Source organism: Vanessa cardui, chromosome 30 (genome assembly GCF_905220365.1).
Source record: "Vanessa cardui chromosome 30, ilVanCard2.1, whole genome shotgun sequence".
Lineage (NCBI taxonomy): Eukaryota > Metazoa > Arthropoda > Insecta > Lepidoptera > Nymphalidae > Vanessa > Vanessa cardui.
Window position 1 is genome coordinate 3877365 of NC_061152.1, and position 27834 is coordinate 3905198.

A 27834-nucleotide genomic window follows, 5' to 3' on the forward strand; every position below is an offset into this window, starting at 1 on the left:
GGTAGAATAACTGATGAGTGGGCGGTACCTACCCAGACGGCCTTGCACAAAGCCCTACCACCAAGTAAAACTTAACAAGTTAGCTGCGGTACGGGGCGTGTAAGACCTCGTATGAAAATTATCATAATACTCGTACGCCCATTAGGGCCTGTAACGCTTAAGAAGCTAAAACTCGATGTGATGTGATCGAATATTATTTTTCCAGTGTGATACAAGGTCAAAGAGACCCCGTATTAAGTTGGTACAACATAGCATTATATATTCAATAGGCATCATATATATATATATATATATATATATATATATATATATATATATATATATATAAATATGTCGGAAACCACGGATTTAAGAAAAACACGTGTCCTGAAATTATTATTTTAATAATTTAAAACTGTTTGATTGTTAAATTAATAATTTTTAGTGAATTATGAAATGTTAAATTAGTCTGAAATATTTTAGTGTTTGTATACAGCTGTTATGTTGAGTGAATAAGTCTATCTGCCTATTTTTGTTACCTACATAAAAAGGCCAAGCGCCCGCCGGTATCGACAGACTTGGTCGAGCCGTCGGAGAGATCGGACCGCCTCATATTGGAATAAATCAGAGAGGATTATTTCCTGAGTTTTATTTCATACCACCGAAGATGGTTAAAGATCGTCATGTTTTTAAAACGGGCTCGGACATGCATGCTCCGTTATATATATCATACAATTTCCTACAATATATTAAATAGACGTTACGGCCTCCGCACGACAGATACATCTATGCTCTCCCAGCAGCAGCGCAAGGGAGACACATACGAGGCATTTTAGACCTCGTTCGGTATTGAACGTGTTATATGCTCGAATTAGCGACGCTGTCATCAGACGGGAGTTCCCCGCATATATGGATGAGGTATGTTTTTCTGTCACGATTCTTTGATTATGTCTTTATATAATTTCGTTTGATTAATTTAAAATTATTTGGAATTTTGAAATAGACCATACAATTGACCATAGAACATTACTATCATAGACTATGATCATGGGCTATTACAATGGACCACGACCAAAGACCATGACCAAAGACCATGACCAAAGACCATGACCAAAGACCATGACCAAAGACCATGACCAAAGACCATGACAAAACCCATGACCAAATACCATGACCACAGATCACGACCACAGACCATGACCATAGACCGTGACCAGAGGTCATGATGATGATGAGTTCATCTAAATATTGTGTATCGTAATTCTATCAGCCATTAGGTAGGTTTCCTGGCAAAATCTCACCTCGTTATGGGTTGGCACTCATTATCCAGCCACTTGTAATCTTCTTCCAAGCCACGACTCTTCAAAATCTCGCCAAGAACTTTGAAAACCCGAGCGTGGTAAGCGTTTATATACTCTATCTGTGAACAAAAAAAAAATATAATTTTCGTATCTGTGTAGTGATATCCTGGGAGATTCTGGTTCCGCATCTAGTCAGCAGAGGTCCAGATAACATGCCTAGAGTTGACAGCAGTATTTAGTATAGCTTTCAACCCTCGAGAGTTGAGATGACCGCGTGGTCAGAACGCGTGCATCCTTACCCATGATTGTGGGTTCACAGCCAAGCAACACTATATATATGTGCTTAATTTGTGTTTATAATTCATCTCGTGCTCATTAATCGTGCTCAAGACCTTCCTCACAATATGTTCCTCATTCCTCCGCATTACACGCCCATACCATGACAGCGGCCTTCCACATAACTTCTCGGCTATCGGTGTCACTTTCAAACTCCCTCTTACGTACTCACTCCTTACTCTATCCATTCGCGTAACACCTCACATTCCTCTCAGCATTCTCATCTCCGCAACATGCAATTCTTTCAGTCATCCCTTTTGTGGCCCAACATTCTGATCCAGAAAGAACAGCAGGTCTGATCACGGTCTTGAGAGATTTTCCCCTTAAGTTTAAGGGGAAAACAGGGGTCACAAATGAGCAGAGATGGCCGAATGGTAAGAACGCGCGCATCTAAACCGATGGTTGCGGGTTCAAACCCAGGCAAGCACCGCTGATTCATCTGCTTAATTTGTCATTATAATTCATCTCGTGCTCAGCGGTGAGGGAAAACATCGTGAGGAAACCTGCATGTGACAAATTTCATAGAAATTCTGCCACATGTGTATTCCACCAACCCGCATTGGAACAGCGTGGTGGAATATGTTCCAAACCTTCTCCTCAAAAGGGGAGAGGAGGCATTTAGCCCAGCAGTGGGAATTTACAGGCTGTTGTTGTTGTTGTTGTTGGGGGTCACAAATTGTTCCCGTAACCTGCCGCCGTTTCATCCACCCAAAATTAATCCTGTGCTCTACTGTGCGTCATCGCCTTCATCATCATCATCGACAACATTTAGTAACCAAAGGCATCATGGGTACGCCACTCCGAGGTTCCGCGTTCCTATTCCCGGCCAAGTCGATATAGAAAATTCATTAGTTTTCTATGTTGTCTCGGGTCTGGGTGTTGGTGGTACCTTCGTTACGTCTGATTTTCCATAACACAAGTGCTTTAGCTACTTACATTGGGATCAGAGTAATGTACGTGATGTTGACCAAAATTTATTTAATATTTATAAACAGTGGTGACAATTTACCCTCAGATAATCAATTTGACAGTTGCATTCCAATTTTATGAAAAAAAGAAAAACTCAAAAGGAGTAAATGCCTACAAAAACGTACCTCAAAGTCGTCCAACAGATCGAGCTTCAAGCACTTCCGTTGGTTCGGCACCAGAGTCAGCGTGTTGAATCCCAAAACCCCACGACCGTCGAAATCGCCGAGAAGCTTCGATGCCTGTGGATTGAATTAAGTATTTCACGTGATCGCAGGGCTCAACTCAACTGTAAATTTCCCACTGCTGGGCTAAGGCTTTGAAGAGAAGATTTGGAACATATTCCACAACACTGTTCCATGATTGAATACACATGTGGCAGAATTTCGATGAAATTAGACACATGCAAGTTTCCTCACGATGTTTCCCTTCACCGCCGAGCACGAGATGAATTTTAAAGACAAATTAAGCACAAGAATATTTTAAGAACACCGCCCAATTTCTATGCTTAATTTTGTGTTTATAATTCATCTCAAGTGATGGAAATTGTTCCAAACCTTCCAACCCAACCCAAAAAGACAAGGCCTTATCCCAGCAGTGGGAAATTTACAGGCTGTTGTTGTTTGCTGTTTTAATCAAATTGTCCAATTGGGTCGCGCATTATGAATACAGACCGGTCATTATCCAGACTTATCGAATTGCCCGTAATATATCACAGAAAGAAGCTGACATGGCCCAGTGGTTAGAACACATGCATCTTAACCGATTATTTCGGGTTCAAACCCAGGCAAGCATCACTATACATATATATATATATATATATATATATATATATATATATACTTAATTTGTGTTTATAACTCATCTCGTGCTCAGCGGTGAAGGAAAACATCGTGAGGAAACCTGCATCTAATTTCATCGAAATTCTGCCACATGTGAATTCCACCAACCCGCATTGGAACAGCGTGGTGGAATATGTTCCAAACCCTCTCCTTCATGGGAGAGGAGGCCATTAGCCCAGCAGTGGGAAATTTACAGGCTGTTACTATCACAGAACTTAAGCTGATGGTAAGTTACTCTGTACACTCACCCTGGGGTGGTCACTGCTGTTGGTCACAGATACGATCTCCACCAAATCCTCGTGCCTTATACCGAACTCACCGACCTTGTAGTAACCGGGTTCTGTAAAAAAAATATATATAAGAACATTGGCGATGTAAGGAATGGTCAATGTTTCTTACAGCGCCATTGCCTATGGGCGATGGTGGCCACTTACCATTCAGTGGCTCATTTGCTTGTTCGCATACCTTAATAAAAAAAAGGAAATTACGACGAGATGGTGTATTATTCAGTCTATTTACTTTAAATTACAAAAAATAATTATTTCACTGACCTAATCACCTCGTATACTGTATTATCACTACATAGTATAAAACAAAGTCGCTTACCGCTGTCTATCCCTATGTATGCTTAGATCTTTAATACGCAACGGATTTTGATGCGGTTTTTTTAAATAGATAGGTAGATTCAAGGGGACGGTTTATATGTACAGTCAGGGTAAGAAAACCTTCGTCAGTTTTCAACTTCATTCCTTTGTCAAGTCTTAAACTCTTAGTACCTTTTGAATCTAAACGTCGAATCATTGCGACGCAATATGTCATTCTCGATCGGTAAAGCAGATCGCTCATACTGAACACACGGAAATAGATCTTAAGGCGACGAACCTTTTCTTACCCCGACTGTACAATACATATATAATATAGTAGAGAAAAACTGATAATTTTGGTTTCTTTATGATGTCATAAGATGTAGCGGTTTGTATTGTCTAATGACTGAAAAATGAACGTTGTAAGACGTTCTGTAATATATTAAGTATCTGCATTGCATAGTTTTTCAAATGGCAACACTCTTAACACGGTATTTTTAATAATAATTACGTCATTGCCATAAAATTCTACAATATATATAATGTATTTCAATGAGTCTCTTATTTAGACGAGAAGTTTTACCACATACTAAATCAATGACGTCGTCAAAATCCGGTAGAAACAAGATATCCGTTTATATAACAAAACTCCACAGACATTTTTAACTTTGCCGTTTCACAAATTCAAATAATTTCTAAAAAATACATTGGTAAAGAAGGCATATTATTCGATACAAGATTATTCAGACGATAAAAAAGCGTGAAATTAATACTTGTTGACTGCCAGGCTGGATATATTACATGCATATATAATTGTATTTAACTAACATGACTGTATTTTCAAATGTTGAAAAAGAGTAACTACTGAGTTTATCGCCGGTTCTTGGCAGAATCTACATTCCGAACCGGTGATTCAAAAGTGCTTATAAAAGCCTGCTTGAATGAAGTATATTTCGACTCACCATTACTGAGTATCTGACCGGGCGCTAGACCGGGATCATGGGGGTAGGGCCTCCAGGACACGCCTGCGGGACCCTCGTGTACGTTGAGGAAGTGTCCGACGCCGTGTCCCGTTCCATGAGCGTAGTCCAGGCCGGTGTCCCAGAGAGACTTACGAGCGAGAGTGTCCAGTACATTACCCTGGAATGGGAGATGTACATACTACAGACTGTCAAGTATAAGATGGCGTTCCTGTGGCAGCACCCGCTACACCATTTGTCTTGTCTTTACCAATATCGAGCTGAGATGGCCCAGTGGTTAGAACGCGTGCATCTTAACCGATGATTGCGGGTTCAAACCCAGGCAAGCACCGCTATATATATGTGCTTAATTTGTGTTTATAATTCGTCTCGAGCTCGGAGGGGAAAGAAAACACCGTGAGGAAACCTACATGTGTATAATTTCAAAGTCTGCCACATGTGCATTCCACCAAGCCGCATTGGAACAGCGTCGTGGAATATGTTCCAAACCCTCTCCTTAATGGCAGAGGAGGCCTTATTCCAGCAGTGGGAAATGTACAGGCTGTTACATTACATTACATTACACATTACCAATATCTCCCTAGAGAATAATTCTCTACGTCACATTTTTAATAGATTTTTGGTAAGTTTTCTAAATAAGGGTAAATAAAACAAATAAGATATAAATGAACAAGAAAAATTAGTACATGTTTTTGCCACACGCCAACTTACACTTGACGCGCTATACCTTATGGCTTAAGTGATGGTTTGTGGTCACCACGACTCATATGCATAAAGACTGCTACGTTGGTCTACTGACATGCTGTATAAAGGCCTGGGTTCAAAGTCCAGTTCGGGCCGATAAAAATATTAATGTATTTTCCATCGAAATATTCTCAGTAACCGCCCGGTAAGCACGTATAGTTCTTGCGCTGAGCTCTTTCTGATTGTGTTGGATTTTGCCCTCCAACGGATTATAAGAGTGAGGCAAGATGGCCTAGTTGATAAAACGCGTGCATCGTAACCGATGATTGCGGGTTACAAAGCACCGCCAAATAACAGTACGCAGTATTGTTGTGTTCCGGTCTGAAGGGTGAGTGAGCCAGTGTAACTACAGGCACAAGGGACATTACATCTTAGTTCCCAAGGTTGGTGGCGCATTGACGATGTAAGCAGCGGACGAGCATTTGGGCCACCTGATGTTAAGTGGTCACCATCACCCATAGACAATGACGCTGTTAGAAGTATTAACCATTCCTTACATCGTCAATGCGTCACCAACCTTGGGAACTAAGATGTTACGTCCCTTGTGCCTGTTACACTGGTTCACCCTTCAAACCGTAACACAACAATACTGATTACTGTTATTTGGGGGTAGAATGACTGATGAGTGGGTGGTGCCTATCCAGACGAGCTTGCACAAAATCCTAAGTCCTACCACCAAGAACATAGTTAGCACAGAAGTGAAGCTAGTTAATACGTGTTAAAGACCATGTCTTACCTTGACCCCTTTAGGGAACAGCGCCGATCCGACACCGATCTGTCCCTTGAGTACGCGCGTGAAGGCATCCTTTTGGGCTAACGTCGGTTCCCCCATGTGTCTCGTGCGTGTAATATCGGTTGTGCCATCCCTGCCATCATAACACAGTATAAAAAAGTCGCTTACCGCTGTCTGTCCCTATGTATGCTTAGATCTTTGAAACTACGCAATGGATTAACAAACTCCAAATATAGTGTTATTCATACTACCTAATAGACTTAGTATTAATCATATTCAATTTTAATGTCTTATGTCTAAGTCTGTCTGTCTGTCTATCTTATCTCTAAGTTCCTTGTGATGTTTTTCTTTTTGTGTGATATGTTTCTTGTTTTTTAGTATAAGGGCTTTTTAGTTTTTAGTTTTTGTTCTTATAATTTCATTTATTTATTTTCGTATGCGCGCATGTGTGTATGTTTACCCAATAGTCAGGGGCCATCTGAAAATCAGTGCTTTGCATTAGCACAGCTTATACTGAGATTAACCCCTTGCTACCTACACTGTGTTCTTTAAATTTAATATTTTTTTCCTGTATAATCTATGTAATGTATGTGTGTAGCAAAATAAATGGTTTAAATGATTTTGATGCGGTTTTTTGTGATGAAAACCAAGGCTAACTCGAAGCGTTTTTTTCTTAAAAGTACTCTTTCAATTTATAATAAGATTTATTTATTAATTTAGTCATAATAAACTTTTCAAATTTTGTGAATGGTAAATTGATTTTATTTTTCCGATATCTTATTATATATGCGTATACCATTAAAACATATAAAACTGTTTATAATACAAGACTATTCCAATTATGTTTCGAAGTAAACTAATCTTTACCAACATTAATAGCGACTCAAATAAACTCAAACTCCTTTATTCAATATGTAAGCATTACACTTACTTATTGACAGTGCCGTAAATAGCCCTTTCGCCCTGTGCGGGCTTCTATAACTGCGCCCTATTTAAACAGACCCTTTGCCTATTTTACTGTCTCACTCACTAAAACTTAAACGCAGGTTCACTACTGCAAATGCGTTGCCCATTAACGATAAACACTAAACACAAATGCGCTCGTGCGCTGCCCAAATAATGAGCGCGATGTATGTTATTAACGATACTAGCATGTAAGTACGTTTGTATTGGAATCGAGTACTAGGGGCTCAGCGGAATCTTAACAAGAGCAAAACGAAAAAACAATAGTCCTGTCCAGTCTGTCTATTCTTGCGACAACCAGAGTCTACGCCCTGTGCCTGGGCACCGGAGGCACCGCCCTATTTACGCCAATGCTTATTGATGGTCAAATTAAACACTACCACCGGTTCGGAAAAAGGAACACTCTGACCTGAGAAGAACCGGCGAAAGAAAATCAGAGGGTCTTTTTTTTTGTCCAACTAGTTAAATATACATATATTGTATATGAATAGAAACAGCCAGGAGGCGATCGTTTCATTCCCAAGGTGTGCTATCAATCATAAACTCACTAATTGTATAACCTTTCCCATACAAGCGTTCCTTAACAGTCTTTTTAGTTTGACAACTGAAGCATTACGAACGCAAAAGCCCGACCAGTTATAGTACGACATAACTTAGACGTCACATCGGCAAAATTCGTAAAACCGATCACATCCGAATTGAGTACGCCATCCCAAACTATCAATATTTATTTCTCACGCGAATATGATCTTTACACAAACGTATTAACTTCTAATATCGTATGACCGAATATATTCGTCGATTCGACGCGTCGCTTTACACGCACTCGCTGTCTCGGGTCGAACTGACGCGGGAATCTATAGCGACGAATAGCGTCGAGTGGCGCGATAGGGAGCTGTTTCTATTGGTTGTGTGAATCGGCAGTAATCGGTTTGTTTTAAAACCAGATTATATATAAACAAATGAGCCCTTACATGTATTGTCCACCGGAGTCGAGTAAGAACATGTCGGTGGCTCGAATCTCCCTCTGAGGTCCGTCGCGGGAGGGGCTGTAGTGTATTATGGCGCCGTTTTCACCCGCACCCGGGATCGTCTCGAACGAGGGACCCATGAAGTACTTCTCCTCTCTGTAAATGTAATGTCAATTATTAAAAAAATATTGGTTGCCTGTAAAGTCGGTATACGGGCGAAAGTTTTACGTGACAACGACTTTGAGTGGTAAAATAATTTTAATGTGAATATTCATTCGTATAGTAGGAAGAAGGATGAAATAATAGTAACAATTTAAAACATTCAACCTTCACATTATCACTACACTATTGTTTTACAATTAACTGGCAACGTGTAAACTTGTATGCAGGCGCCTAAGCGAAATAGAAGCGCAAGACATGAACCGGTGTGTATGCCTATCTCTCTCACTCTCTCTCGCTCTGTCTCTCTCGCTCTTAGGCGGGCTAACTGTGCTCGAGTGGAAGGGACGCGTGCCTTTCACTTTTTATGTTTGTCTCTCTCGCTCTTAGGCGGGCTAACCATGCCCGAGTGGAAGGCACGCGTGCCTCTCACTCGCTCTCATTGTGAGCGCATATCGTGAGCGGAGCGTAACGCAGTTTCTTGAAATGTCACCCGGCAAACCAATTTACAAGACGTTGTCACGTCAAAACTATCAACCAGTGAGAGTCCCATCAAAATCGGTCCAGCCTTTCCAGAGATTCGCCGGAACAAACAGATATCAGACATTATCAGAGACATTTTGTTAAAGCTAAGGGTTCAAACTCAGTCAAGCACCGCTGAATATTCATGTGCTTAATTTGTGTTTATAAACCATCTCGAAGAGAAACACTGTGAGGAGATCTGCATGTGACTGATTTCAACCAAATTACATACAATTACAATTACTTACAAGCTACATATGTATCCTCCAATCCGAAATGGAGCAGAGTGGTGGAATATGTTGTGTCGTGATGTAAACCAAAGTATTTGAAACAAATGATGTCAATGCACGAATTTATGAAACGGCAAAGTTAAAAATATCTGTGGAATAGGCTATTTGACAATGCGAAAAATAAATTGTGAATTATTGTAATCAGTGTATATTACGATTTATAATATATAATGTATATTTATTTATAAATGGTTATTAATAACGAAACAATAAATAAAAATGCATTTTTTCAAACGTTTGTCAAGTCAAGTTAAGCCCGGCCAATCGGGGGCGTTTTGTATCACGTGACAAACGTTTGAAAAAATGCATTTTTATTCATGGATTTTTGAATAAATCAAGTATTATTTTCAAGTTTCTTTAGTAAATAACCATTTTTAAACTCATAATATACACTGATTACAATAATTCACAATTTATTTTTCGCATTGTCAAATAGCCTATTATTAGTATAGATTGATGTACTTACGTTCTGAATTCAAGCAGCTTATCCGCAGCCTGCACCTCGGTGACGGTGGTACCACCGTCGATCTGATCGTGCAGCCACTTGAAGAAACGTACCACCGCTATGCCATCTCTTATATGACATTGACGAAAACCCTTAAAATGACGGTCAAATAAATCCATGAAATCATTAATGGTGCTGGTTGCTAACTTAATAGGGTTTTATGACTGTTTCTGTTTTGAGTCGAGATGGCCCAGTGGTTAGAACGCGTGCATTTAATCGATGATTGCGGATTCAAACCCAGGCAAGCACCGCTGATTCATGTGCTTAATTTGTCTTCATAATTCATCTCATGCTCAGCGGTGAAGGAAATCGTGAGGAAACCTGCATGTGACAAATTTCATAGAAATTCTGCCACATGTGTATTCCACCAACCCGCATTGGAACAGCATGGTGGAAAATGTTCCAAAACCTTCTCCTCAAAGGGAGAGGTGGCTTTTAGCCCAGCAGTGGGAATTTATAGGCTGTTGTTGTATGACTGTTTCAGTAGATAGGGGGAGGGGGGGTGATCGGGTGACAGTCTAGAGAGGTAAATTGGGGTTACATCGAGGTCTAGAGTCTCCTACCTTCCATGCCGCATACCATCACCACTGTGCCCTACGCATATCATAAAGTCAGCCATCCACGTCGCCTACAATTTCTACCAGGGTCCAAAGCTTCTCAAACGCTGAATCAAGTCCAGCTCGTAACAGTTTCTACTGCCAAATGGCAAAACCTTAACCATAATCGATATTATCGCATTATAAGTGCTGTAATGATCGATTCAAATTTTTTGGTGGAAGAGAGCACCGAATCTGCGCTTTGAAAGGCAGACCGACAAGTGGATTCTGATGGTAAATGGTCACCACCACCCATGTACATTAGCACTAGATTTAAGTACCTGTAGTTATACTGCCTCACTCAAGCTGGTCCACAAAAATACTCACCATTACTGTTTGCTGTTTGAATATCCTAAATGTGTGGTATCTATATGGGCTTGCACAATGCCTTACCATTACTGTTTGTTGCCGAGCTCTTATAACATATACATACCTCCAATTCCACTGGGTTCTTGACTAACTTAGCCAGAGCGACAGGGGATATTTCGGAGACCAGATTCAGGGGTTTCTTCAAATCACCTTCCTGGAAGCAGATTCGTTTTTAATAAGATGCCCGCGTGGTTTAAACGCGTGCATCTTAACCGATGAGTGCGAGTTCAAACCCAGGCAAGCACCAATAAATATTCACGTGCTTAATTTGTGTTTATAATTCATCTCGTGTTCGATGAAGGTAAACATCTTGAGGAAACCTGCATGTGTCTAATTTCATAGAAATTCTGCCACATGTGTATTCCACCATCCACATTGGAACAGCGTGGTGGAATGTTTCAAGGCCCTTTCAAAGGAAGAGGAGGCCTTATCTCTTAGTTTTACTCACCCCAGACGCAGCCCGATGTATAGCCTCGCTCGCTTCACTGGACAACCAGATCGAATGCTCCCCATCGCCATTTTCTGACAACTCTCTCTATAAATAAATATAAAAAATATATATACTACTACTTCATCCGCGGTTACGTATAGAGGTACCCCTCCCCCCTGGTAGGCAGGAGGTACTGGATTTCCTTTCGACTGCATAGAGTCAGTAACTCCTTTGTGGGACAATGTATACGGTTCTACAACGACATACGACATACGATCCCAGAAAGCGTTCAAAATGCTGTTCTCAAATTCAAAATTGTTAAGGAACGCTTGTGTGCGAAAGGTTACGATACAATTAGTGAGCTTATGATTAATAGCACACCTTGGGAATGAAATGATCGCCTTTTGGCTGTTTCTATTCATATACAGTATATGTATATAACAAATTAGACAAAAAAGACCCGCTGAGTTTCTTTCGCCGGTTCTTTTCCGGTCGGGGTGTTTCTTTTTCCGAACCGGTGGTGTTTAATCTGACCATCAATAAGTAAGTGTAAGGCTGCTATATTGAATAAAGTTATTTGAGTTTGAATTTTGAACTTTCACGTTATAGGTGGCAAAGGAGCACACACCATGGTAAGTGACCACCATCGCCCATTGAAATCTACAACACCAGTGTCTTGCATCACTGGCATTTAAGAAACGAGTACGTTATCTTTTAAAGGTTCCCTAGTCGATTCAGAAAAACCGCTAGCGAAAGCTGGTTCCGCAGAGTGTTTGTAACCAGAGAATGTCTTAAAAATCGTGCTACTTTGGATTTTTGGACAGAAGGGTAGCGAGGTATTATATGTCAACGCGTTTGTTAAATCATCATAAACCAAATCAATTGCGCTTGTAAGGGGGCGCCCTTAAGAAATGGGGGTACGGTTTATTGTACTTTAGTTTCTTCAGTGCTAGTAGATGTAAAAAAGCTTATGACGTTTTGGGATTCAAGCTCCGTTTACATCAATTTCGGTTCAGTAGTTCAGCAGTAAAATCGTAACAGACAGAGGAACTATCACGTATATACCAAAAGTCACCCCCACTTCGCTCATGTTTAAAAGTTTTACATCAGATGTTAGACGTAGCCCTTCCTAGGAGTTCAAACTTTACTTTATAGAAAGTTTCATCAAAATCAGTTCAGCAATCGAACAGAGGAGAGCTGAGATGGCCCAGTGGATAGAACGCGTGCATCTTAACCGATGATTGCGGGTTCAAACCCAGGCAAGCACCACTATATATATGTGCTTAATTTGTGTTTATAATTCATCTCGTGCTCGGTGAAGGAAAACATCGTGAGGAAACCTGCATGTGTCTAATTTCATCGAAATGCTGCCACATGTGCATTCCACCAACCCCGCATTGGAACAGCGTGGTGGAATATGTTCCAGACCCTCTCCTAAATGGAAGAGGAGGCCTTATCCCAGCAGTGGGAAATTTACAGGCTGTTACTTTTACTCAGAGTTACTTACGGCTAATTTTTTCAACTCTCTAGTGGTATCATCGTACGGCCTCCCCTCCAAATCGACACCTTCTTCCAGCAAGATCTGCCTTATATCCTGTGGTATCTTGCCATCACGCCAGAACAGTACCACCGAGGATGGAGTGATCACGAGGTAGGAGAAGAATACCGGATTGTAGTTGATGTCGCTACCCCGAAGATTTAGTGTATCTGAAAGAATATTGATGATATCACACAGTATATAACAAAGTCGCTTACTGTATGTCTCTATGTATGCTTATACTAGCGGCAAGATACGATGGCCGTTTTGACACATTAAAAAAGTGATGTGAAATGTAAAGTTATTATCGATATAATATATTCAAATCTTTGTTTTTTTGCAAGTAATTTAATTCAAGTTTTTGTCGCAAGTAGTATCTGATTAAAAAGGTTTAATAAAAAAAATATGAAATAAGTTTAAGTAATACATTCGAACGAAATCAATTTAAATCAAAAATTGGAATGAATGAATAACTTTATAAACACATTACATACAAGAAATAAATTGATACAAAAAAGAAACCATAAACACTAGTGGCTATATTTAATCGGAGTCGTAAAAAAAAGTTATCTTCGCGGTACCCTAATATTTGTAGTTTAGAAATCACATTCGATAAATTTTATAACTAATTCACTATTGACAATAGAGAACAACAATTTGCTCCTTTGATGTAATTATTTATTAAATACGAAACTTCATGAGCGGGCAAACGTCAAAACGGCCATCATAGCGTGCCGCTACTATAAATCTTTGAAATTACGCAACGGATTTTGATGCGGTTTCTTTTATAAGATAGAGTGTTTCAAGTGGAAGATTTATATGTATGATATAGTATAGAAACTGTTAGTTTTAGACGTGAGAGGGTCGCCAGTTAAATATATAAAAAATCAATTCATACTGAGTTCACAATTTGTATTGAATTATATCTTAATTTAAATAATATATATTAGTTTCTATGGGAGTCCTTCATTTTATAATTTAGAAAAATGAACCTTTATTTTTGGAATATTGTTTAAAAATAAGTATAGTACGACACAAATTAGATGTAGCATCGGAAAATGCAATGGAATGAAATTAAAACCGATTACTGCCGATTTATACAACCAATAGAAATAGCTGCCTATCGCGCCATTCGACGCTCTTCGTCGCTATAGATTCACGCGTCAGAGAAAGCAAGTGCATGTAAATCGACGCGTCAAATTGACGAATATGTTAGGTCACATGATATTAAAGGTTATTACGTTTGTGCAAAGATCATTTTCGCGTGAGAAATAAATATTGATAATTTGGGACAGCGTACTTAATTCGGATGTGATCGGTTTTACGAATCTTGCCGATGCGACATCTAAGTTGTGTTGTACTATATTTATATTCTGAATATTGTACCCCTTAGGGTGTGGAATACACACCAATTTTGTATACAAAGAGGTCTTAAACTAAATTCATATTTCAAGTTAAACTGTAAATATATTTCACTCAATTATATAATCAATAGGCTATTCCGTCATTCAAAGAATGAATGAACGATTGAATGTATTGTCAAGTGAATGATACTCACATGCGACTTCATCTAACGCTGTTATAACAAGAGCTGAGACGTTCTTCTCCGCCATTTTGTCCCTGAGCTCCTTTATCTTCTGTCCGGCTGTTTTTCCTGTTAATAAAAAACTAATGATATTATCAATGGTCACAGTACTTTATGGTGGTACCACCCACACATCTAATAATATACTTAAAGCGTTCCTATATTTTCCTCTCTTTTACAGACTTTATCGACCGAATCAATAGTCGGGGTACTTTAGATGGTGGTACCACCCACACCAAATAATGTACTTTAAACGTCACCATATTTTATCTCTTTCACACACTTTATCGAACAAATCAATGGTCGGAGTACTTTAGATGGTGGTACCACCTACTCATCAAATAATGTACTTAAAGCATTCCTATAGTTTTTTTCTCTTTCACACACTTTATCGACCAAATCAATAGTCGAGGTACTTTAGATGGTGGTACCACCCAAATCAAATAATGCACTTTAAACGTCATATTTTTCTCTTTCACACACATTATTAACCAAATCGGTCGGAGTTGTGTCGTACTGTATAGTAAGAAACAAATTAGATGTAGCATCGGAAAATACAATGGAATAAAAATAAAACCGATTACTGCCGATTTACATAACCAATAAAAATAGCTCCCTGTCGCGCCATTCGACGCTATTCGTCGCTATAGATTCCCACGTCAGTTCGACCCGAGACAGCGAGTGCGTGTAAAGCGACGCGTCGAATTGACGAATATATTAGCTCATACGATATTACGAGTTATTACGTTTGCGCAAAGATCATATTCGCATGAGAAATAGATATTGATACTTTGGGATAGCGTACTCAATTCGGATGTGATCGGTTTTACGAATTTTGCCGATGCGACATCTAAGGTGTGTCGTACTGTACCTGTATACTCGATGGCAAGGTGCATGATGTCTTTGGAAGGCCGCTCTGGTGGTAGGTCGTTGAGCTGGAACCTCGCCAAATCGACTAGATTCTTATCCACAGCCAGTAACTGCATCTTCGCCTTCGATAACGCCGTCTGAGAAAAAAAAGTAAAAATATATTTCGATTTATTTTGTTGAGCCATATTTTGGTAAGTGTATTTTTGGGTATAATGATCCATTTATGTTCGTATGTTTGTCCAAAACTATAAGCCTTGGTGGTAGGGCGGGCAAACCCGTCTGGGTAGGTACCACCCTCTCACCAGTTATTCTACCGCCAAATAACAGTACTCAGTATTGTTGTGTTCCGGTTTGAAGGGTGAGACAGTGTAACTACAGGCACAAGGGACATAACATCTTAGTTCCCAAGGTTGGTGGCGCATTGGCGATGTAAGGAATAGTTAATATTTCTTACAGCGTCATTGTCTATGGGTGATGGTGACCACTTACTATCAGGTGGCGCATATGCTCGCCGCCAACCTATACCACAAAAAACTAAGTCTTATTGAGATAATCATTTTAAATCTAAGTTAAATACACTTCAACTTAAGGAACGGTTTCATTAAAATCGGTCTAGGAGTTTCAAAGACATATACTTTTATTTCGATAGCTGTTTCCCATTTTTAAGTTGGTTTGATTTTCTATAAATCATTTAAAGTAAGTAACAGCCTGTAAATTGTGGGCTAAGACCCCATTAAGGAGATATTTTGGAACACATTCCACCACGCTGTTCCAATGCTGTTTGGTGGAATACACATGCGGCAGAATTTCGATGAAATTAGACACATGCAGGTTTCCTCACGATTTTTTCCTTCACCGCCGAGCACGAGATGAATTATAAACACAAATTAAGCACATTTATATAGTGGTGCTTGCCTGGATTTGAACACGAAATCATCTGTTAATCATAGGTTCTAACCACGGCGCCATCTCAGCTTAATAAATTTTTTATTCCTTTTGAAATTGACACAGACTATATAACATACCTGTAGAGGCGTCCACTCCTCCCTAGTCATGGTGTGAGGGTCCACACCCACTACGGAACCGGATACGAGATTACTCGTCAACCACTTGTCCATTGAGGGCGTATCAGGTAGTGCTGGAGATACACACAATAAATTACTTACTTATTCTATACTAATATATATATTATGGAGAGCTGGCAAGATCGTTTCGTTTGGGGACATATTATACAGATATCTCGACGACCTACATGGTCGAGTGGTGTGTACACCGGTTTTCATGGGTACGCCACTCTGAGGTCCCGGGTTCGATTCCCGGCCGAGTCGATGTAGATTACCATTAGTTTTCTATGTTGTCTTGGGTCTGGGTGTTTGTGGTACCGTCGTTACTTCTGACTTTCCATAACACAAGTGCTTCAGCTACTTACATTGGGATCAGAGTAATGTACGTGATGTTGTCTCATAATAGGTTGGGGAAAAAGTTTCTTCGTATTTTATATGAAAATTCAAAAAGTTTTTTTTATAGTTTATTTACATTTGACTAAAGTATGTAGGTGCCATTTTGTTCCGTAACTTTTTGCCATCTTGTTGGTAGTAACATGATCCCATTGCTGTAAAAATTTTGGGGCTTCTGATCGAAAAACTGCGACAAGTGGTTTTGGCAGTCCTCTCGTGATGTTAACCTGACACTGCCTAAGGAATTCTGCAGAGACCGAAACAGATGAAAATCTGAAGGTGCAAGGTCAGGACTATACGGCGGATGCATTAATACCTCCCAGCCAAACTCTCGTAATTTTTGTTGAGTGGCTAAAGATGTGTGAGGTCTAGCGTTGTCATGGTGAAAAACCACACCCCTTCTGTTGATCAATTCTGGCCGCTTTCTCTCAATTTCTTGCTTCAATCTCATCAATTGTTCGCAATACAGTTCAGAATCGATGGTCCTGCCGGGCGGTAACAGCTCATAATGAATGATGCCCTTCCAATCCCACCATACACACAGCATTACCTTGTTGCGAGTTAATCCGGGTTTTGCCACAGTCTGTGAAGCTTGACCGGCCTTTGACCACAATCTTTTTCGCACGTTCTTGTCGTATGTGATCCACTTTTCATCACCAGTTATCAGCTTCTTCAAAAATGGTTCGGTTTCATTACGTCGTAATAAAGAATCACAAATGAGTACACGGTTCATTAGATTTCTTTCAGTGAGTTCATGAGGCACCCATATATCGAGCTTTTTTGTGTACCCAGCTTTATTCAAATGAGTCAAAACTGTTTTGTGGTCAATTGCCAGTTCTTCAGCTACATCGTAACTACTAATATGCCGATCTTGCTCCACTTTTACAAAAATGGCATCAATTTTGTCCGTAACAGGGCGACCAGAGCGAGATGCATCTTTGATATCAAAATTTCCGGCTTGAAAACGCTTAAACCAAACTTGCGCTACTCTCACAGATACTGCATTAGGTCCATAAACATCACAAATTTTTTTCGCGGATTGAGTTGCATTTCTACCTTTTTTATAGTAAAATTTTAAAATGTATCGAATTTCTTCTTTAGATTCACTCATTTTAACAACAACAAAAACAAATGAAAATCACACAAATTCCTAATTTGAATTTGGAAGTGCCTTCTTTAAAATTAAAACTTTTTAATGATACCAAAACCAGCCAGATACAAATGGTATAGCCAAAGAGATTTTATTACAAGTTCATACATACTATATGCGAAAAGACTTTTTCCCCAACCTAATATATCTCGGTTGTGATACCCTCACCACCGCTATTAAATATACTGTCGCTGTAAGACATAACAGCCACCGACCTTGAGAGCCTGGGTGCTTCCAGTTACACTGGCTCACTTACCCTTAAAACCTCAATACAACAATACTAAGAGATTTGGCAATAGAATTTCTAATGCCATCCATCATCAGCCGTTAAGCTATATTTACATTTGTTTGCTTGTACTTGTGTACTTGACTGGATTGAACCCGTAACCAACAGTTAAGATGCACACGTTCTAACCACTGGGCTCGGCTGTCTGTGTATTGTAAACTTATTAAAATCGAATCTGTTTCCAGGAAGGCAATTTACAGAACCCTTGATATTCGTCTCTCAAATGTCTCCGGTCGAAATGGCTAAGTTAGTCAAGAACCCAGTGGAGTTGGAGGTATTGGCACTGGTTTCACCAGACATACAACAAACAACAACAGCCTGTAAATACCCACTGCTGGGCTAAAGTCCTCCTCTCCCTTTGAGGAGAAGATTTGGAACATATTCCACCACGCTGTTCCAATGCGGTTTAGTGGAATACACATGTGGCAGAATATCTATGAAATTTGTCACATGCAGGTTTCCCCACGATGTTTTCCTTCACCGCTGAGCACGAGATGAATTATAAAGACAAATTAAGCACATGAAACAGCGGTGCTTGCCTGCGTTTGAACCCGCAATCATCGGTTAAGATGCACGCGTTCTAACCACTGGGCCATCTCGACACACCAGACATGATCACTTACATTGTTTCATAAGAGTCCATACGCCCATATCGACCTCGTTCTGGAACTGAGTGTAGTATCTTCCATCCGTCCAGACGAGAGCCTTCGCTGCCGTCACGATGGCAATACCCGCGGAACCAGTAAAGCCTGACAACCATTCCCGCCTTGCGTCCACCGGGGCTATGTACTCCGACTGAAACAAATAATAAATATGAGACAACATCACATACATTACTCTGAGCCCAATGTAAGAAAGAAAGAAAGAATGAAAGAAAGAATTTTATTTGTAAGCATCGTTTTGAGACATCAGTGACATAAACAAAACAACAAAAAAAAAAAACAAAAACTTAAAATAACAATACTATTAAATAATATCTAAGAAAGATTATAAAAAGAGGCATAAATAAATAAAAACAAAATGCTGCCTACACAGCAGTACGATGCCACAAAAAGGAAAATCACTCAGCATTTGCTGTCGTCCTGTAAGTAGCTGAAGCACTTGTGTTATGGAAAATCAGAAACGACGGTACAAACACCCAGACCTAAGACAACATAGAGAACTAATGAACTTTTCGGGACCTCGGATTTGTGTAGCCGTGAAAACTGGTGTACACACTAATCGAGCACGGTCGTCAAATTTTGACTTTATGGTACGGCTAGGTTTCTATCACAAATTTCAACACAATAGGCTATTTGACTGGTTTCTAAAATCCATTTTATATTATTTAGTAGAGGTTAAGGAACCCTGTAAAAGTTGTATTTTTTATTTCTAGTACATATTTGCCGAAAAATATCAAACTTAAAATTCCATATTTAAATAGCGCACGAAAACGCTACTTGGACAATATGGCGCTGCAATGGGGTCGGTGACGTCACTTTGCTGTATTTTAATCTCTGGTACATATAGTAGAAAAGCAAGGTTAACAAGAAAGTGACTTCATCATAAGCCCAACCAATCAGGAGCGTTTTATGTCACGTGACAAACGTTAGATCAAATGCATTTTTTTATGGATTTTGAATAAATTAAGTATTAATTTCAAGTTTCGTTAGTAAATAACCGTTTTAAAAGTCATAATATACACTGATTACAATAATTCACAATTTATTTTTTCGCAATCGTCAAATAGCCTATTACTATTAATTGTGAGTGAGCCAGTGTACACTCAAGGGACAAAACATCTTAGTTGAAAAGCCTAATATTTCTTCCAGTGCTATAGTCTATATATGTCGTACGTAGTTGTTTGGTTTCTCTTAAGATTGTCCTGGGTGATAGAAATCATTCAGGAGATTAAAATGAAAATTAAAACATACTTTATTCAAGTGGGCTTTTTCAAATACTTTTGAATCGTCATTTAACAATTAAATGAAGCTACCACCGGTTCGGAATGTAGATCATACCGAGGAGAACCGGCAAGAAACTAAGTAGTGGCTCTTTTTCAAAACTTAAAATCATCAAATCAAATCAATTTAATTCAAGTAAACTTCACAATGAAGCGTTTTTGAATCTTCGATAATTACATACTACCACCGTTTCGGAAAGCAGCTTCTAGCGAGAAGAAACGATAAGAAACTCGCATAGTTGATCTAGATGATAAAAAAGCGTGGACATAATACCTGTTGACTTCCAAGCAGGATATATTAATTTAAATAATTGTATTAACTAACATGACTTTGTATTTTTTAAATGTTGTAAAAGTACTGAGTTTCTTCTCGGTAGAATCTACTTTCGGAACCGGTGGTACCTTCACTTAATTGTAAAATGACGATTCAAAAATGCTTGTAAAAGCCCACTTGAATCAAGTTGATTTTGATTTTGCGAATAAACAGATTTACAATGCTGTTCTTTACAATAATTACTGTCCTGTGATGGAACCCGAGCGTAAATCCATCCATCCAGGCGTAAAATGAACTTATTTATTAATAGGCTATTTGACTGGTTTTTAAAATCCATTTTATATTATTTAGTAGAGGTTAAGGAACCCAGTAAAAGTTGATTTTTTTATTTCTAGTACATATTTGCCGAAAAATATCATATTAAAAATTCCATGTTTAAATAACGCGCGAAGACGCTACTTGGACAATATGGCGCTGTAATGGGGTCGGTGACGTCACTTTGCTGTATTTTAATCTGTGGTACATATAGTAGAAAAGTAAGGTTTAAAAGAAAGTGACTTCATCATAAGCCCGGCCAATCAAGAGCGTTTTGTGTCACGTGACAAACGTTTGAAAAAATGCATTTTTATTTATTGATTTTTGAATAAATTAAGTATTATTTTCAAGATTCGTTAGTAAATAACCATTTTTAAACTCATAATATACACTGATTACAATAATTCACAATTTATTTTTCGCATTGTCAAATAGCCTATTCAGACCTAAAAAACTTTTTAAATTTTGAAAATGATCATCTTCAATAGTTCCAAATTTAAATTTTGAGTGCTGTCGTCACTTACGTTGTGGGCATCAGCGGTAGGAACAATGTACGCGGCCAGCGCAGTCGGCTGGCTCGCCATCAGCGCTCTCAGCGCTGTCAAGCGTTGTAGCGACATCTTTGCTAGAAAAAAAACGAAAAAATTATTTAAAATAAAATGAAAAAAGTCGTATAATTTTTTACACAAACTTTCCGTCAGTGAAAGATATTTTACAATTATTACATGTTTTTTTTTGAACATTTCGCTTCACTATAATACGTTTGATTATTTTTATTTTGACTTTTCTTTGTGCCGAGATTCAATGATGTTGTAGTAAACAGATATGTTATTAACGCGCAAAAAGTGAAGACTAGAAAACGTCTTAATTGGGACGTTTGCCTTTAGTCGTTTTACGTAGTAATACGTTACAATACATCATAATTACGTAGTTAATACGTTTTTAATTGTTGTAATTATCCCTTTTACTTATTGTTTTTATCAAGCTAGCCTTATTACTTGTAACGAAATGTAAAATAAACGGTCTCCGGCGCAGCACACTTTTTTCTGTTGTTTAGTATAGATATAACAAATCTGTTTATTAGAATATCATTGGCCGAGAGTGCACAGATTTTTTCGCAAATACACTAAAATCCTTATTTTTTTTATTCAAGCGTAAAAGTTTACAAAACATATTTATAATAACTGCCAGCATCAGAAAACTTAAATCTGTTTGTAATAAACGCTAACAAAAGGTGAAATATATCAACGGAAGATGAATGCCAGTGAACTGACTTAAAAGGTATGATTTCAAATAACTTACAATTGTTTGAGGTAGATCGATATTCCTCTAATTTAAAACCATCGATGACAGCTGTCAATCTGAAAGAAAAAAAACAATGTTATCTCAAGAAAAAAAATGACGAAATCGACCCTCGTATTGTGGCCCTCTCTATCGAACTTACTATCGAACTATCCTGCGTGGAATTTCCACAGTACATTATAGGCTGCGTGTACCGGCCCCCATCGGGAGATTTTTATTTGTTTGAAACCACTATGGAGGACATTCTTAAAAAGCTATGTAAAACTAATAAATATATAATTGTATGTGGGGACTTTAACATCGACTTGCTTAAAGAAACTACGTTAAGTGTTCGGTTGGTCGCCTTGTTTATGTCATTTAATTTAACCCATAGAGTTAATGAACCGACGCAAATAACCGACGATACTTCTACGTGTATTGACAATGTGTTTTGTGACTGTGAAATATATGAAGTATCAATTATAAATAATTTAACTTCTGACCATTGTGGTCAGAAGTTTTCATTAAAACACAAATAAATAAAACATTTATAAAAATAACATACAGGCCAATAACGGCAAACAAATTACATTGTTTTAAAGATATTGTGGCGTATAAATTGTCTAATCTAGATCTTACAACACAGGATCCAAATGAGCTTTATAATTCATTTTTTGAAGTAATATTAAAAGAATGTAACAATATATTTAAAATAAAATCATGTTATAGTAACACAAAATTAAAGTTTAGTGACTGAGCTACTGTTGGTATTTATAAAAGTAGAAATAAATTATACGACTTATATGATATGAGGCGGTGGATTCGAAGCGTAGCCTTTTTAGAATACATCAATAAATATTCCAAAATTTTTAAAACAGTATGCATTTCTGCTAAGTCCTTATATTTAAAGAAAAAAGTCCTGAATTCTGGTAATAGAATTAAAGCCACATGGGATGTTATTAGTAGTGTTAGTGGAAACCCCAAAAAGGAAATGATACCAATAGAATTGAACACAGGTAGTAGATACACGAGTTCTGAATTAGTGGTTGCTAATTTATTTGAAACATTTTTTGATAAAGTAGCCCGTAACATTTCATTTAAAATCATCTACATCAAATGCAGCTAGGTTATTAAATAATAGTGTTTCTAAATGCGTTATTGATTTTTCATTTGTAACGGTTTCTGCAATAGATGTCATAAAAGTATTTAAAACTGTAAATATTAAAAAACCTAACGACATATGGGGCATTTCGGTAAAATTTATTAATAACATCATATACGATATTGCTCCGTATATAGCAGTAATTTTTAACAAGAGTTTGGACACGCGTTCATTTCCTAACTTGTTAAAATGTAGTAAAGTTTTACCACTTTTTAGGACTGGAAACAGAAGCGATCCCGGTAATTACAGGCCTATTTCAATCGTTAAGTAAAATTTTCGAAAAAAAAAATTTATATCAACTTCTCATCCATTTCGGTACAAATGCTATTTTTCATGGCGAGCAATTCGGTTTTGGAAGAGGTCGCTTGACAACTGATGCGGGGATTGCGCTTCTCCAACATATTTACGATGCTTGGGAGAAATCACAGAACGCTATTGGAGTATTCTGTGATTTATCTAAAGCATTCGATTGTGTAGAACAAGAAACGCTTCTTTATAAGCTTAAATATTACGAAGTTAAGGGTAAAGCTCTTGATCTCATTGCTTCATATTTAAGTCAAAGAATCCAGCAAGTTTTCATTAATGGAATAAAGTATTCTGGATCACCGTTAAAAGAGGGGAGTTACACAAGGTTCAATTTTGGGTCTCTTTCTATTCCTAGTATATATAAATGATCTTCCTTTCTACGTTAAAGGTATTTGTGATATAGCGTTGTTTGCTGACGATATTTCGCTGATTTTTAAGGTTGACAGGAAAAAAACTGACTATGACGATGTGAACGGTGCATTATCACAGACACACAATTGGTTTACAGTAAATAATTTAGTTTTGAATGCTCAAAAAACAAAATGTGTAGTTTTTACCCTACCCAATGTTAGAAGGCAAAATTATAATATGTCTTTAAACGATGACCGTCTCGAAGTAGCTGATACTACGGTGTTCTTAGGAATAGAATTGAATTCCAAACTTCAGTGGACTTCTCATTTATCATCCCTAACAGGAAGACTCAGCTCCGCAACATACGCGGTTAGAAAAGTTAGACAACTAACTGATATTGATACCGCTCGTTTAGTTTATTTTGGTTATTTTCACAGTATTATGTCATATGGCATATTACTTTGGGCTAACGCTGCAGATATTGAATCTGTTTTAATTTTACAAAAGAGAGCAATCCGGTTTATTTATAATCTTGGAGCTAGAGACTCTCTTCGGGATGTTTTTAACAAAGTGGGAATACTCACTGTTTCGTCGCAATATATTTACAACAATATTATGTATATTCACAGTAACATTGATCACTTTTTGTAGTAGCTGTATTATAAATAAATATATATAACTGACCTGTGTGAAACTGATTTCATTCGTTTCATCTCTTTCTTACATACCGTACAATGTAAAGTTAAACAGAGACAGGGCGACATCCAGAATCGAATTATCGAATGTCAACGCCGATATTTAATCCAAATTATGTCAATTTTTATGGCCTTTATAGTGAGTGGTATAAGTCGTGAGTGCCAAACTGACGGCGTCAAGCATGCACGCGATTGGTCGAATAAGGGCGCAGTGGTTACACGCGATTGGTCCATCAAACGATCCTAGTCATCTATTGGACAATTGCTTGTCATTCGACTACTGACATTTGGCCGAATTACTGTCTATATGATGTCAAGACTCGTACCAGCTATAGCTAATGAAAAACCAAGGTAGACTGATATTGCTCGGGTTCCCGCTAGCAATATTAAATATTGAATGGTGAATAATTCCCTGTTGGAACTGACTAATACTCTGATATCAGTAAAACCGTATTAAATAGAGAAAGTTACGTAAGGGTATATACATTAGGCTGTCAATTAAAATGTACTTTATTAGCGACCCGCCCTGGCTACGCACGGGTACAATACTCATACTAAATATACTACAGAATGTTTATTTACGACATCACATTATAATCTTCTAAAATTATCAGTGTTTCTTTACTATATTGTCCATGTATTATATACAAAAACCTTCCTCTCGAATCGCTCTATCCATTAAAACCGCATCAAAATCCGTTGCGTAATTTCAAAGATCTAAGCATACATAGGGACAGACAACGGTAAGCGATAAGCGACTTTGTTTTATACTGTGTAATGATAATTCATGTGAATTTTACAAGTAATTCTGTGTAAGCATTTTTAACCTATTTCACAAAAAGGAGGAGATTTGCAACTCGAGTCTAACGTTATATAAATTTTTTTTTTTAAATGTTTGTTACCTCATAACTTTTTAATTTTTTTTTAATTCACAGATCGCATATAACTACATATTATTATTAATTATTTAATGAGTATAAAAAGTACGTTGAATATTAATTTACAAAAGAATACGCCATTTTTTTTACTTTTTCGTAAATATATTTTTTTGAAATAGTGTTTTGTTTGAAGTCGGTTTTTTTATACATAACTGTATTAAAAGTAAAGCACCGGTTCGGAATGTAGATACCGTTATAATATGCTAGAATTCCTAGCCCTCCTTATGATTTAATGATGGATCACATCATTATTGTATCTGTCAAAGGCGGTATGCCTTAACTTCTTAATGTATTTTTTTATGGTATAGGTTGGCGGACGAGCATATAAGCCACCTGATGGTAATTGGTCATCATCACCCATAGACGATGACGCTGTAAGAAATATTAAATATTCCTTACATCGCCAATGCGCCACCGATCTTAGGAACTAAGATGCTATGTTCCTTGTGCCTGTAGTCACACTGGCTTACTCACCCTTCAAACCGGAACACAACAATACTGCGTACTGTTGTTTAGCGGTAGAATATCTGATGAGTGGGTGGTACTACCCAGGCGGGCTTGCACCAAGCCATACCATCAAAAATCTATACTAATATTCAATTAAAATTATCAAAAAGACTTTGTTTTTTCGTTTGTAATTAATAGGCTTAAAAACTACTGGGGCCATTTATAAAATCCTTTACCAATTAAAAGCTACATTATTCACGAATAACATAGGCTAAATTTCGTTTTGGAAAATAGGGTTCCATGAGATAATTGGGTTTTTCGGACGGAAGGTGTTAAAAATCAACCAGCATCATCTTACTTCTATTTATTAGTATTTTATATTTTGTATCTTTATAGGTTATTTTGATTTTTATTTGATATACTCAATTCTGTCACAAATCCACAAATCCAAAAGTTACGCGGAAGAAGTGGCGGGCAGAAACTAGTAGGATGATATAAACATGAGACTTCATCCTTCCAATGTCAAAATCAGAAAAATCAGCATTGCACCCGTGCGAAGCCGGGGCAAGTCACTAGCTAAAAAATATAACAAATCTGAGTCCAATTTTTCCTTTAGATTCTCGCATTATAATTAATATTAAACAGGGGGTAGGGGCCTATTCTTAGTTTTTCTTATAACAGAATATGTTATAATAAATAAAAGGTCTCATAGCCGTGTTGGTCAATTTTTGGTAAGGGAATAATAGGTTCGCATCACCAATCATGACAAATTCTAGTATCAAAAATATTTTTTAAACTGTATACGTCAAAAATATTTAAAAAAAAAGTTACTCACGCAATGAGGACGATGCAAAAAGTATGTATATATCTCCAAACCATTATAACAGAACACAGTACGTCGTCACTTGACGGACATTTTCTACTGATTTTATTAGTCAAGGATACGTTGATTTGTAACCAAGACTGATTTCGTAGGTCGTGACGAAATACATTTTTTTTTATTGCTCTGAATACTAAACAAAGAAGCTTTTATATTATCTTACTTTTTTTTAATTTATCTTTACATTTTACATATAGTACGACACAACTTAAGATGTAGCATCGGCAAAATTCGTAAAACCGATCACATCCGAATTGAGTACGCTATCCCAAATTATCAATATTTATTTCTCATGTGAATACGATCTTTACACAAACGTAATAACTTGTATTATCGTATAATCTAATATATTCGTCAATTTGACGCGTCGATTTACACGCACTCGCCGTCTCGGGTTGAACTGACGCGGGAATCTATAGCGACGAATAGCGTCGAATGGCGCGATAGGGAGCTATTTGTATTGGTTGTGTGAATCGGCAGTAATCGGTTTTACGAATTTTGCCGATGCTACATCTAATTTGTATTGTATTATAACTTGCAAGGATGTATTTTACTACTAATTTCTAATTTTATTTTAATACTAGTTTTCGATTGCGGTGTCGCTCACGTTTACATTTTTAAGCGACTTCAAAAAAAAGAGTGTTCTCAATAGGCTATTTGACAATGCGAAAAATAAATTGTGAATTATTGTAATCAGTGTATATTATGAGTTTAAAAATTGTTATTTACTAACGAAAGTTGAAAATAATACTTAATTTATTCAAAAATCCATAAATAAAAATGAAAATTTTCAAACGTTTGTCACGTGACACAAAACGCTCCTGATTGGCCGGGCCATATGTACCACAGATTAAAATACAGCAAAGTGACGTCACCGACCCCGCTGCAGCGCCATATTGTTCTACTTGGACGTTGGCGTTTTTGCGCGCAATTTAAATATGGAATTTTTAATATGATATTTTTCAGCAAATATGTACTAGAAATAAAAAACACAACTTTTACAGTGTTCCTTAACTTCTACAATATAATATAAAATGGATTTTAAAAACCAGTCAAATAGCCTATTCGACCGTATATATTTTTTTATG

General features: G+C 37.7%; 1 protein-coding gene across 1 annotated transcript; it reads right to left on the reverse strand.

Annotated features, from left to right (window-relative positions):
* Positions 1-1276: 1276 nt before the first annotated feature.
* On the reverse strand, positions 1277-22042 carry LOC124542275 (xaa-Pro aminopeptidase ApepP-like). The gene is made up of 16 exons (XM_047120233.1): positions 21989-22042; positions 21211-21311; positions 18779-18950; positions 16288-16400; positions 15264-15399; positions 14366-14461; positions 12778-12977; positions 11289-11375; positions 10905-10994; positions 9837-9967; positions 8403-8555; positions 6469-6598; positions 4971-5148; positions 3673-3764; positions 2711-2824; positions 1277-1399 (listed from the first exon to the last, which is right to left on the reverse strand). Exons 2-16 carry the CDS (start codon positions 21304-21306, stop codon positions 1277-1279), a joined length of 1911 nt encoding a protein of 636 aa, XP_046976189.1. The 5' UTR covers positions 21307-21311; positions 21989-22042.
* Positions 22043-27834: the final 5792 nt, after the last annotated feature.

Coding starts and splice junctions, on each gene's coding strand:
- LOC124542275 (XM_047120233.1), bottom strand. CDS start 21,306: ATGTCGCTACAACGCTTGACAGCGCTGAGAGCGCTGATGGCGAGCCAG. Junction 9,968..10,904: donor AGAACCCAGTGGAATTGGAG/GTATGTATATGT, acceptor CGTCATTTTAAG/GGTTTTCGTCAATGTCATAT. Junction 1,400..2,710: donor ATCTGTTGGACGACTTTGAG/GTACGTTTTTGT, acceptor TTTTGTTCACAG/ATAGAGTATATAAACGCTTA.